A 14,406-nucleotide genomic window follows, 5' to 3' on the forward strand; every position below is an offset into this window, starting at 1 on the left:
ATTCTACCCCTCTGACTATCTTTGCCACTCATCTCTGGATCCTTTCCAGTTTCTCTACATTCCTTTTATACACTGATGACCAAATTGGACACAGCGCTTCACCTGAGGCTTAACAAATACCATAGAGCAGTACTTTATCACCTTCTATGACTTACATGTTATGCCTCTGCTAAAGCGAATGTCATTTTAGATTGCATTTTTACAAGAGTAGCATATTTTGCCTCATGTTGAGGCTATAACCCACCACAACACCCAGATCATTCTCAGCAGTCCTGCTGCCAACCCAATTTTCCCCCAGTCTGTATTGTCCATTTAGTTTCTCTTCCCTAAGTATAGCACCTTATATTTGTCTTCTTTCATTTCATTTTTGCTGTCTAAAGCCCAGTTCTCTAATTTATCTGAGCTTTAGCGCCATCTTCCAAAATATTGGCAACCTTCTAGTTTTTGCTATTTGCAACTTGATGCCAGATTCCAGCGTGAGCCAGCCTGCCCGGGTGCTGGCTCTTGATGCTGGCTCCCGGCAGTAACCCCCACTGCAGCTCTGCACTACAAGCACTATGAGCCAGTGCAGGGGTGAATGCTGGTCCCAGCACAAACCAGAACTGAGTCAGCCTGTCAGACAGGCCACTAAAAAATGTACTTGCCAGGGGAAGGGGAGAGGGGGAGAGAAGGAGTGTTGCATGTAGTCGACAGTGTTAATTGATAAGTACCCGCTTATTGGTTAATCATTTGACTACACTATTACATCCCTACTAAAAACCAGGTATATTACAGCTACCACATTCCTACTATGCACCAAATCAGTTACCCTGCTGAAGAAAACTAAGCTGGTTTTGAATGATTTGTCCTTAGTAAATCCATGCTGGTTGCCAGCAATTACCCCTTCATTTGGTTGCAAATTCAAATGTTTCATACATTGCTCTAGTAGCTTCCCAGCTATCAAAGTCAGGCTGACTGGCCTATAGATTGCCAGCTTTCCCCTTTTTACAGATGGGCAGTACATTAGCTCTTCTCCAAACCTTTGGCACCTTTCCTGTCATCCATGAGTTTTTACATATTATTGCCAATGGCTTCGAAGTATCTTCAGCTGAACAGAATCTACCTGCACTGATTTTAATTCATTCAAATCAAATTAAGTGTCCATAAACCAGAGTCAGTGCGGGTAAGGGAGGGATTTGTATAATTGTGATTCCAGTGCAGTAGCCTGGTTCACACTGGCTCTTTACAGTACTGTAACTTGCTGTGCTTGGGAGCAGGAGGGTGTTCATAACCCTGACCCAGAAAGTTAGAGTGCTGTAAAGTGCCAGCGCAGGCTTAACTTTAGTCTGTCTTTTTACCACAAACTAGGGACACGAGTCCTCTGCTTTCATGTTAGATCCCTCTGAGGTAATGCAAGTATAAACAGCTACATTAGCATGAGTACCAGCAGAACACTCTCACCAGTTTCAGGAGGGTTTGTTCTCAGCATGGCTCAGCTGGGCTGCCTGCCACTACCAATGCTACTGTAAATTAAACTGCCCTTTATTCTTGTACTAGCTCAGTTCCTTAAATGGTACCCAAAACTTAACTCTTGTTTTTTTCCCTACCAACCATCCCTGCTTTCCCAATTGTCTTACCATCTCCTCCCTCCCCCATATTCAGGCCCATAAGAAGATTTTACTCTTCCCACATCTGTGCCTCACACTTCTAGACCATGTTCAAATCTCACTATTTCTTCCTTCAGCAATTCTCAGATCATCCTTTTCTTTCAGTTGTTGCAGCTAAAACTCCTATTCACTTTATCTCTCATCTCGATTACTGTAATTTCATCTCTTTGGCCTCCCTGAGGTCTACCTGTCTTCTCAATTCTAAATGATACCACTTCAATTTCTTTACTCATTACCTCACACTCATACCCCTGCCACTGTATTAAAATGCAAACTTCTTGTCTTTTTATGTTAAGGCCTGCATAATTCTGCCTCTCCCTACCTAATCACTCTGATTTCTTATCCACTTGTAACTCTTTCCAGTATATTCACAAGCACAGCAAAAATGCCAGCCTTAATATACCACATGCTTTTTTCAATGGAATGCCATTCCTGAAATGATTGGAAAAACAGTATTCTCTGCAACTTATTTTTAAAGTTTATTGCTTGCATAACTGACAGCCATTGTTGAAAACTGCCATCAGTGGTTTATACTGTCTGAGTCAGTGATATATTTAAACTTGCTTCCACTATACTATGTAGCTAGCTAAGAGCAAGAAATATTTCAACAAGTTGTGATGGAGTATAAATGGAGCCTTATGTAGGCTACTAACTGCTTTGAAATCCACCATTTTCTTAACAGCTGTTGCAGAACTGTGCTCCAAAGTTTAACCTTTCACTTTATGTTTTTAACAAAAAAAATGTGTTTAACCCTAGAACTGTCAATCACAAGCATTCAAAAATTATAACTCAGTCCCTCCAAAAAAAAAAAAAAAAATAGACAATTTTAAACTAATGATTTTAACAATAAACAATATTTAAGGGAGACCTAAAGCACCTTAGAGACTAATATTAATTAATTAAAAATATATATGTTTATATCTCAAAGGTGCTACAGGACTACTCTTTTGCAGGGGGAGTTTATTTGCCTTTTAGTGTTGGAAGTAGATAGGGTTCAACATGAAGTTTCCCCCCAAAATCATGGGGATTAAAATCTTTTTTAATCTAATTTTTAAAATAAAGTAGAGATTCTGTTTCCAGCTGTTGGGGACTTTAAGAAAAATACTAACCAGAAAACTCAAAATAAAAATATTGATAATAAGCAACTATTTTATCCGTCATGATTATAAAGATACCTTTTTAAATATGTGATTATAAATTAGAGATATGAATGGTTAACTGGTAAGCATCACCCTTACCAGGTGACGCTTACGGTTACGGTTAATGGGTGGAAGTTGGAGCAGACCTCCTCCACCCACAATGGACAGGGGACTGCTCCAGCCTTGCGGGACGTGTGTTCCAGCCAGGCTAGAGCTGCCTTCATCAGCAACAGCCCTGGCCTGGCACACTGCATATGGAGGAAAGGTGCCCCAGCCCACTCAGATACGTCCCCAGCCACAGCGTGCCCAACCTGGCCGGAACAGTGCACCATGGGCAGGGCTGTTCCAGCCTGGCCATGGCAGCCAGGCCCCTCCTCCTCCCCCAGTTAAGCAGTTAACCAATTAAATATAACAGTTTTAATCAGTTAACTGAGTAAATGGGATTTTACATCCCTACTGTAAACAAAGTGTTGTTTTCCTGAGTCTGCAGGAGCCTGAAACAATAGTTCTGAAAAGAATGAACTGTTCCACTTATCTTAATAGAATATGAGATCCTAAAACACAATAATATTTATGTGTATATAGCTGGGCGGTCACCTGCTCCAGGCATTAAAGGGATTAAAAACAGCCCTGAGAAAGGGCTGTCCCAGGAGCCAGAGATGAGCTAGTAACAGCCAATCAGGGGCCAGCTAAGCTCTTATAAGAAGTACTCCTGGAAGAAAGAAGGACACACTCTTGCCCCAGTTCTGTAAGGAGAGGGACCTAGCTATCTGCTAGCACAGGTTTACCAGAGCAGTGCTGGGGGAAAGGCAGGAGAGCTGAGGGGAGCCAAGGGAGCTCAGGCCTGAATAAATCCTAGGCTGATGCCCAGTGAGAGCCTAGAGATGCAGGAATTCAGTCAGGGCAGGAGAAGGCAACAGGTCCACACCCCCTTGCCTATGATTAGTGACCATTTCAGACTGCAGTTTGCCCCTGAAGCAGAGGCTAGATTACATGGGGAAGCTGACTCTACCTACCCTAGAAGTAATGACCTCCCCTACAACGCCATCCTCATTCCTGCCCTGCTGCTGGTGGTAGTGCTGCCTTCAGAACTTGGCTCCCAGCCAGCCAGACTCCACTCTCCAACTCAGTGAAATCTGGTCTCTCCTACAATAACCAGATTTCTGCAACACATTTTTCACGGCCATAAATCTGGTATGGCCTTAACTATAACCACCAGATCCTTTCAACATCACTAGCGTTATGTTTGTTACTAATTCACTAGTACTTCAGATTTATTCTAGTTTAACAATCAGCAACCCATCAGTTAATCCTACCAATGAGATGTTTCTTACTTTATCTATATTAAATCTGTCTGCAAGATATACTCAGAATATTTTACATGAGCACTTTTTAGTGTTTTGATTTTCAAATGCAACATTGTTAGACGTTTTGTAACAAATATCCCTAAAAAACCCACCATATTTCAACTATTTGCTGAATATCTAAGGCTCCCAGATACCACACGTATGATGCGCTATACTTCCTGCTATGTGCAACTAATTGGGCAGCAGGTTCTTGCCTCATTCCATGATAATGAGAAAGGCTGGACTCTAGAGGCATGCTTCTCTTCCAGTGCATCTTTATAAAATTAAACAGAGATACAGTATTCCCTATGAGGTTTGTTAAGCTGCCCGTGCATTATTATAAGTGAGATCTTTAGCTGCTACTGCAAGATTAAAGTACTAAAGGCCATTTGACAAACCTCTAAGACTGGCCTCTTTTGAGAAGTTGTGGTTTTAACAGAACTACGTTACCTGAAATGAGCACAATAAGTGGTTGTGTTTATAACTCCCCAGACAAATTCGTTAAGTGAATACATTTTTACATAGCTTTACTCCATTTTAATTGACATATTAAAATGGTGCTGTAACAGGGTGCAGTCACAGATGACCCCTGGAGGGTACTGCCTGGTGTACTGACAAAGCCACTGACACTCAGCACCTTAATCTCTGGGGCTTCTCACCACCCTGTCCTGTTGGGCCAGACCACTTGTTCACCCTCAGCCAAAGCACAGAGCTGAGTTCACTGTCCTTCGCCCTCCACCCCCCAGAAGAGCAATACCAACACAAACTCTTAAGGTCTGAGGAAAATGCAGTTTTGGGCACAACTTCCAGGTAACCCATTCCCCAAATAGAATCAGAACCCCAAATCAATCATTCAGGTAAGCCCCCTTTAACAATGAAAGGAGGGTGAACACATTGATGCTCCCCCAGGCAACAATTATTTAAACTGGGTTTGACAGTAAATAAAAGTGATTATGTACAAACAGTAGGATTTAAGTAGTTGCAAGTGAAAACAGACAGAACAAAGTGAATTACAAATTAAAATAACGGAAAATGCATAGTTAGTTCTAACATTCTAAAGCTTACAGCAAACTTACCCTAAAACTGTTATTACAGCTAAATCTCCAAACTAGGGAAGATCTTTTCCCCCAGGGTTTCTGGTCCATTCTTTTGGGAGTGACATACTAGCCAAAGACAAAGGGCCTGAAAACTTTGTATCTTAAATAGGCTTCTTTTCAGACAGGAATTCTGTATTTCACATTCTTCCCTTCCATGGAAAACTACCTAGTCAGACCCTACCAGTTAAGGAGGTCACATGTCTTCCTAATCACTGTTAAGACTCAAAAGGACAAAAGAAGCTGTTTACATGTGATCACCCATACATTGAGGGAAACACCACTGATGGCTTTCATTTGCACATTTAAAGCCATAAACCATTCCAGACTCCATATCTCTAACTTTACATACAAGAGTGATATTTTAGTGAATGTAAGATATACAAATCCAGCAGATTGTGACATTAAAATTGAAAGTTAAATGAGGTATTTTGTCCCAAGTATCTTCAAGTTATACATATTTGTGTCCAAAAGTCAATTTCATAAAGCATGGGAAGGGGAACAGTTACAGGTACCTCTTATGCAGCTCAAAGAATGCTATTACTTGGTTTAAAAAAAAAAAAAATCAGTAATTTTAAGGTAAATGATACATTGATCAAATAACTTATTTTGTATCAGTTTAGTTATTTAAAAGATAATTAATCTGATTCAAGTAATACCTAGTGCTAACTGTGTTTGTATTGTAAATTATTTCTTCCCAGCACTGCGCTTGTGAACAGACAGAATAAATAAGCCATATGTCTGATAAGACTGAATTTGAGCTTTGTGAAGGACACTGAAATTCACTTTTAAGCTAAAGTAGTGATGGTATCAACATGTAGTCCAATACTCACAAAGCCTTGTGACTCCAGCAGAATCAATTAATATTGCAGGAGACATTTATAATTTATGCCCAGGATGAACTTCCATTCTCCAAGATTATATTCCTGAGAATACACACTTGCTCTTTCATTACATATATGTTTTAAGTGCCTAGCACAACAAAATAAGTTAATCCATAATGAGGAAAAAACTCACAAAAACCCTAATGATACTATATTTTTCTGTTTAGAAATTCTAAATAAGAATGATGCAACATCACATTTAAAACCAGAATACCAAAAGATACCTAATAAAATCCAAAGAGCAAATTCATTTAATTAATTAATTGCTATGGACCTTCTGTTCTAGAAATAGAATAAAGAATTCAGTTTCATTCTTTGAGTGCCTAATATAACTGCATTTACCAAAATTAGGGATGTTAGAAAGCAGTTATTTTAATAGTATAACCGCTATATTTCTTAGCCATTACAAAGTTACTCAATGTCCCTCAGGAGTGGGTCCAACAGACAGTGCTCTCCCGGCTCCACTCCCAGTGAGCTCCTTGCGATCCCGCGCTGCTGCCCCTGTATCAGAGGAAGACAGTTCTCTAAGCACACTGGCTGCAACCGGATAGAGGCAGCAGCGCAAATCAGCAGCAGCCCCTGTCCAGGGTGGAGAGGCAGGGGGGCTGAACTCTCTGTGGACAAAGGCTGCTCTGTGGTGCCAGAACAACCTCTGTCCTCACCTGACAACTACACTCCGAGCCCAAAGACCATAATCTCATGTATCCCAACCTTCTGCCCTAGCCCAGAGCCCTCTCCCACACCTCAAGCCCCTCATTCCCAGCCCCATCCCAGAGCCTGCAGCCCCAGCTGGAGAACTCACTCCCCTCCTGCTCTTCAACCCCCCATTCCAGCCTGGTGTAAATGAGTGAAGGTAGAGGACAGTGAGCAATGCAGGAAGAGGGAATGGAGTGAGCAGGAGGCAGGAGTAAACAGGAAGCAGGGCCTTGGAGAAACTTTGTGCAATTAGAAAGCTAGCAACCTTAACAGTTGGTAGAAGCCTAGTAACAAGGGTAGTTTACATATTTAAGGCCTAGTGGCCTAGAGTCAGCATCTCTGTTTAATTATTAAAATTATTTGTGAAAGGGTCAGTGATGCCTATCAGGGTGTGAGCACTAAGCTGGAAGGAAAGTTGCAGGTAGGAGATTGCTTAAGAAGTAGTCACAAAAGGAGCCAGAGAGAGATGCCGAATGACAGGCCTCTGGGCCACTGCCTACACTAGGCAGGTGAATAGCATTGTATTAAACTAAACAACTTTCAAAGTGATAAACCATATCCTTATATGTAGGGTGCCTAATTCTTTGCATTAAAAGATCACAAATATTTCATTTTTGCAAAGCTGTTTAACACTTTTAATCTCTACAGAGGCCTTTGAAGTACAACTGTCAGAAAAATCCTGTGGGATCACCAAGGGCCTTGTCTTTGTCCCATGAAATCTCATTAGGTATAGTCAGGGTTTGCCAAGCGGCAGCGAGCCCTGCTCGCCAGCCACATGGTTCTGCGCTCTGCACATGTTGAGATCATTCTGCGCATGCACAGATCACTTTGTGCCAGCTCTTCCGGGGTATAACCTACTCACCATGGGCGAGTAGATTACATTATTTGTCGAGCCCTGGGTATAGTCAAGTTTTAAATGGTTAAAATTACTCCTTTTCTTCTCTTACAATTATAACAAAATTTTGGCAGAATGCCAAAACAACTGACCATGAATGAGGACCTGTGCCATTACCAAAGTACCAACAGCACAACACATGCTACTCTAGGAACGCCAAGAACACTCTTCCCAGGAGTAGGAAAGAAAGAGTTGGTTCGTGCTTCCCCAATTCTTCTCCTCACACAGACAGAAAAGCCCAACTCGTCTGTGGCTTAATCTGTAATGAAAGAGGTGCCAAGGCTCAAGCAATTTTTATACTTTCATAACTAACGTGGCAATCCCGAGGTGCCAGGGCTATGAAGTGACGAATCTAGAGGTGCTGCAGCTCAGCACTGGCACAAATTAAGCACCGCACCTCTCCTTCTGGGACCATCATATGATGAAAACAATTACCCCAACCTCTCAGTGTCAGAGGAAAAAACAAGTGCCCCAATTAAAACCCAAGATTCAAGGCACAGCCCTACTGATCCCACTCATTTCTACAGTATCACATGAAGCAGGCACTCCCTCCTCAACTCCATCTTTTGGGGAAGAGAAAAAAATAGTCAGGCAAATGCCCTGACACCACTCCCCATATCAGTCAAACCATATGGCCCAAGCAGCCAATTTCCTTCCACTCTGGGATAAAAGCTTTCTACTACTGCCAGCAAATGCGGTTTATCCTATATTTCAAGCAGCAGAATTGCATCCTGAAGACAGATTCAGGGTACAAAGCTTGAAAATAATGCATTGAGAAGAGGGGAAGGGAGATGTTATAGTTGCAGAACTTTTTCACTTTTTCCCTTTTAAGTAAAGGCTAGAAAATAAATAACAATCTTTAATGCAGTTTAACAGATTTTACGTTGCAAAGTCAAGTACTTGAAAATATTGAACACAGGGAACGAGGAATCTATTATATAGTTGTTTTTAAACTTCATTACAGGCAGTCCCCGGGTTATGTACAAGATAGGGATTGTAGGTTTGTTCTTAAGTTGAATTTGTACGTAAGTCGGAACTGGTACATATTGTACCCCACGTGTCCCCGATTCAGCCGCTGCTGAAACTGACCAGCGGCTGACTACAGGAAACCCGAGGCAGAGCTGCTTTGCCCCGGGCTTCCTGGAATCAGCCGCTAAATCAGTTTCAGCAGCAGCTGACTTGGGGATACCTGGGTTAGAGCAGCTGGGGTGCTGCCAGGTTGGTCCCCGCAGCGCCAACGCGCGGCACTGCGGGGACCAACCCGGCAGAACCCTAGCTGCTCTGTCCCAGGCGTCTAGATTCAGCCGCTGTTGAAACTGACCAGCAGCGGCTGAATCGGACACACCTGGGGCAGAGCAGCTGGAGTGCTGCTGGGTTGGTCTGGTAGCGCCGACCCGGCAGCAGCCCAGCTGCTCTTGGGGACGCCTGGGACAGAGCAGCTGGGGCGCTGCCGGGTAGGTCCCCGCAGCGCCGCATCTCAGCGCTGCGCAGACCAACCCGGCAGCCCCCCAGCTGCTCTACCCCAGGCGTCGGCGAGAAAAGCCTGGTCTGCTGGGGGGGAGGGGGCGGGGCGCACTAGCTGCGCCCTCCTCCCCCCCAGCAGACCAGGGAGACGCGGAGCGGCTTTTCTCACCACGGAGGACGCGGGTGGCGGGATCGCGGCACATCTCGGCTGTCCCGCCGCCCGCGTCCTCTGCAGCGAGAAAAGCCGCTCCGCGTCTCCCTGGTCTGCTGGGGGGAGGGGCGCTAGCTCCGCGTCTCCATTGTCTGCTGGGGGGGAAGCACCCCCCGCGCCACCAGAGGCGGCGACAGTGGGGGAGGCACCCTGCACTAGCTGCACCTCCTCCCTGTTCATAATTAGGGGTCCGACTTACGTCGGATTGACGTAACCCGGGGTCTGTCTGTATTCAATGTGTAGCCCCTATTTTATATAATGCAAGTTATTCAGATTTTGGGCTGAATACAGAATTATTCCTTTTCTTGTTGTCTTTTCTAGAGTATTCACGTAATAATGAATTTCCCTCCCCAGTGAGACAGTATCATAACCCCCATTTTACAGATAGTCCCAGGCAAACCTCAAACTTTGGCCATCTCAGGACCTCCTCCTGACTCCTAACCCTGTTCTCATGTGTTCAGCTATTTTACTTCCAGAATTGCTAAGCACACACAACTTCCATTGACCTTGGTTGCAATTGCAATGATTCAATCACTTCCTCAGAACTGGTGTAAGAACACATTAATTTGAAAATTAAATAATCCTCTGTGGAATTCACCTGTCTTAAGCACAAGACTATTTTCTCTCTTTCAACAGTTCCTTACCTCGTTCCTTACATATCTTCCAATTTCTACAGCAAATGAGGCAGAGAGTCTACAAACAGCCTAATTTCACAACAGTTCCTGAACACTATCCACCATGTCTGAATGGCCAGGGTGCAGTAGATATAAAAAATATGGTTTGATCATGGAACGAATATAAGGTTATCATAAAGCATGCAACAAGATAAATGAATTAATGTTGGATGGGAAACAAATATTACCTAAACTTTCAAGTCCTTACTTTGCAATCTACATAATATTTTAATGGAGAAGAGAGTGTCAGTATGTAATTGTATCTCGGAACACTACCTACCACCAGGGAGAGGGGTACCCTAAAACTTCAATTTGTCAGTAATTCTACCATTAGTTTCCCATACAATAAAAGATTACTGCACTTCGAAATTTAAACATTTTATTTTATATTTTCTAGCAAAAACCTAAATAGTGGGGGACAGGGATAACTAAATAAAGGTCATTGAAGTAGTCTTCATTCATTAGTGTACTTTGAAAACATTTTACAATTAAACATGTTCTAATATAATCAAAACTGCACCTCATTTAGTTATCAAAGTTTCAGATTTGCATAGTACTGCAATGATATAGTTAAAACATGAATTATTGCATCTCTTGTATGTGCGATAGTGAATCATGTTACTGAAACTGTAAACTGATGTCACCCTGCTCAGAAAAATGAGAGATGTAGTCTCATTAGGTTATCCCAAGTGAACAAAAATATTAAAGCTGCTAATTTACAATCCTAATGGAGGGATTAATCCATAATCAAAAAATAAAATCTTGCTTTTCATTAGAAGCTTATATAATACATGTTACTTTATTTAAAAAAAAAAAAAAAAAACCACACCACACAGACTTTCCAGGTTTACATCGTAGCATCAGAGCACTGAAATGAGTTCTAATCCTGTGCTGCCTTTTAACTGAAAAGCAGTTCAACTGATTAAGTATATTAAAAAAGCGGGGCAGACTGATTAATAAATAGCACAGTTTGAAATTGCTGAGATTTAAAAAACAAAGCATGTAGCAACATTTAGCAGGTTTCTTTCATTAATGGAACAGATTAACAAATCCTGGAAACACAAATGTGGATATATAGTAGATGTTTTATAAAACATATCTGGTCAATTTCTATCAGTATAAATAACAAATTTAAAAGTGTTAATGTTCTGAAAAGTATACCAATAGTCGATAGGTGAGAAGATGAATGAAATCTTTACATTCAGCCTTACAGTTTTCTTTTCCTTCAATCACAGTGTTATTTAAATACTTTTAAAAGTTAGGAAAGTGACTTAAGTACTGCATAAACCAGGGCTACTCAATACATGGCCCATGCGCATGCAGCCTGTTTGAGGCCCGGGATGTGGTCTGGGTTTATGTCGGGCTCAACACCCGGCCCGTGGGTGGATCTCTTTGAACATGGCCTCCACTGGGAACACGTACCAAAATGGTGAGGCATCTCCCAGGCAGGGTGTGCACTGAAAGACACAAGCAGATAGGCTGGCTGGAACAGAGAGGTACAGAGTGTCGACGTCTCTAGCCTCAAGGGAGGAGGTTCTGGGAGCGCCAGGGCATTGTGGGAAGTGCTTTGTATTCACGCCTGTCAGTGTGAAAGAAGCTATTTGCATATAATTGTATGTATACGGAACCACACTTAAGTTGCAGCCCTCAGCATGTAATGTGAGTATCATTGTGGTCTCCTGGGCTTCCAAAGTTGAGTAGCCCTGGCATAAATGGTACTTTCCCCTATACATCAGTGCTTAAGTCTACAACCAAGAAATGAACACTTTCCTCCTAAACTACATTTTGCCTAAAAAACCCACAAGCAATCCAAAAATAATCAAAACATGTTTGAATAGTCTAATTACTATACGTGTTCTTAATGTGTGTTTAAACAATCATTTTTGGAAAAATAGTTTGAGTTATACATTTCAAGATACTAACAAATCAACACTTTAAGAATGGGAAAAAAGTTTAAAACAAAAAGGACAAAACGCATATCTAATCACCACCAAAATCCCCCTTCCTTTCTTTGACCACCACATATTTTAACTGAAAAGCTTACCTTCTTCTGGTACCAAACTATAGCATCTGTTACTTTGGACGCCATTTATTCTACTGCATTCACACGGTAGTCATTTTAGGCTGTTAAAAGAAAGACAAATTTTAACTTTCACCTTCCTAGAAAAGATTGATCAACAGGCATGTAAACTACTACCTGCAAGGAAAAGTGGTGAATAGATATGCTTACATTACATCTTGCCTCACTTTTAATAACAAGTTTTCCCCAATTAAATAAAACTCTACTGCCATAATAAGGAAACAGAAGTTTCTATTATCTACATAGTGAAGTAATGCATACCTGGCAAACAAAGAATAGTGATAGAATTTTGATTCTAGGATTTTGATCTGAGGAAGTGGGTCTGGCCCACGAAAGCTCATCATCTAATAAACCATCTTGTTAGTCTTTAAAGTGCTACATAGTCCTGTATTTTGCTCTGGCAAACAAAGTAAGCTTTACTACCCAGCTATATCTCATAGGATACGTAAGACTGACCATACTGGGTCATACTAAAGGTCCATCTACCCCAGTATTCTGTCTGACAGTGGCCATTTCCAGGTTCCCCAAAGGGAATGAATGGAACAGCATCCAGTGATCCCTCCCCTTTCACCCATTCCCAGCTTCTGACAAACAGAGACTAGGGACACCATCCCCGTCCACCCTGGCTAATAGCCATTGATAGACCTAACCTCCATGAATTTATCTAGCTCTTTTTTGAACCCTGTTATAGTTTTGGCACTCACAACATCCTCTGGCAAGGAATTCCACAAATTCACAGTGCACTGTTACATATTAATTTCATTTGGTGATCTTCATTTGTGTTATGGGAAGGAGTAATTAACTCTTCTTTATTCAGTTTCTCCATACCAGTCATGATTTTACATTTACATTGAAATAAAAAAACATGGTATCAAGTCTAAGCCTGGGTCAACTGGCTCAGGCTCATACAGCTTGGGTTTCAGGGCTAAAAACTGCAATAGACATTCGGGCTTAGCCTAGAGTCCAGGCTCTGAGACCCACTCCCACCTAGGGATGTTAAAAAAGCAAGGTTTTTTGTAAACATGTAACCATGTGGAAGGGGAAGGCAACTCTGCAGGAGCTGGTACACAGAAAGCTGGCTCTCTGCAAGCACCACCTCCCACCTGCTCCATCCTCCTCTCCCCTCGCGCTGTCGTCTCTGATATAGAGGCAGCAGCGGGGGGAAGAGGGGAGTCTTGTGTGCAACCATGAAGGTTCATCAGTGAACTCAGGTTCATTGTTAGCCATTTAACCATGTACACTAACACATCCTTACTTCCATCATGGGGTTTCAGAACCTGGACAACAGCCAGAGCCCAAATATCTATACTGCAATTTTTAGCCCTTAAATTTGAGCGCTGAAAACTAAAGTCAACTGACCTGGGACAGCTGCAGTCACGCCAAAGGTCTTATATGTCAGTGGGGAGACATATTTAAGGCCAGAAAGGATAATAATGATCAGCTAATCTGACCTCTTACACACCACAGGTCATAGAAGCTCATCTCGCTGCTCCTGCAATAGGCCCACAACCTGTGGCTGAGTTACTAAATTCCTCAAATCTTGATTTAAAAAGCTACAAGTTATGAGAATCTGCCATTTACTCTAGTTCCAACTAGCCAGTGACCTATGCCCCAGGGCTCTGTCAATCTGACCGGGGGAGAAATTCCTTCCCAACCCCAAATATGGCAATTGGCTAAATCCTGAACAGATCAGTAAGGTTCACTGCCAGATACCTAGGAAATAATTCTCTGTAGTAACCTGGGATATGTCTACACTGCAGAGGAAGATCGAAGCTGCTGCTATCGATCTTCAAGGCTTTGAATTAGTGGTCTAATTAAGACAGCTAATTCGAAGTGAGAGGGGCATTCTGGTCGATGCCAGTAACACTGCTTTCACAAGGAGTAAAGGAATTTGAAGGAAGACTGTTCTTTCTTTGACTTCATGCTGTGTAGACAGCACCAAAAGCGAAGTTAAGCTACTTCCACTTCAACTATATAATTACTGTAGCTGAAGTTGCATATCTTAATTCAACTTTGTCCTGTAGTGTAGACATACCCATGGATCCCTCACAACCTGGCATTCCATTTCCTGCCACTGGAGACATTTGCTAATAGCAGTTAACAATGGGCCACGTCATAGTACACAACCCTCATCATACAATGCCCTCCATAAACTTAAAGCTCAGTCTTAAAACCAGTAAGTTTTTTGACCTTCTCTTCTCCCCTGGGGAGAATGTTCCTGAACTTCATTCCTCTCATGATCAGAAACTTTGATCTGTAACTTAAACCCCTACTGGT

The 14,406-nt window shown here is 42.2% G+C and overlaps 1 protein-coding gene across 5 annotated transcripts in view; it reads right to left on the bottom strand.

Annotated features, from left to right (window-relative positions):
• PHTF2 (putative homeodomain transcription factor 2) overlaps nt 1-14,406 on the bottom strand; it is a 132,335-nt gene that overhangs the window by 92,761 nt on the left and 25,168 nt on the right. For all 5 annotated transcript variants that reach the window (XM_006117154.5, XM_075926646.2, XM_075926619.2 and 2 more), the window contains exon 2: nt 12,094-12,173. In XM_006117154.5, coding sequence (XP_006117216.2) covers nt 12,094-12,138 — 45 coding nt within the window. In that variant the 5' untranslated portion in view covers nt 12,139-12,173. The remainder of the gene's footprint in view (nt 1-12,093; nt 12,174-14,406) is intronic.

The sequence above is a fragment of the Pelodiscus sinensis genome, chromosome 1, assembly GCF_052426305.1.
Source record: "Pelodiscus sinensis isolate ZL-2025 chromosome 1, ASM5242630v1, whole genome shotgun sequence".
NCBI lineage: Eukaryota > Metazoa > Chordata > Testudines > Trionychidae > Pelodiscus > Pelodiscus sinensis.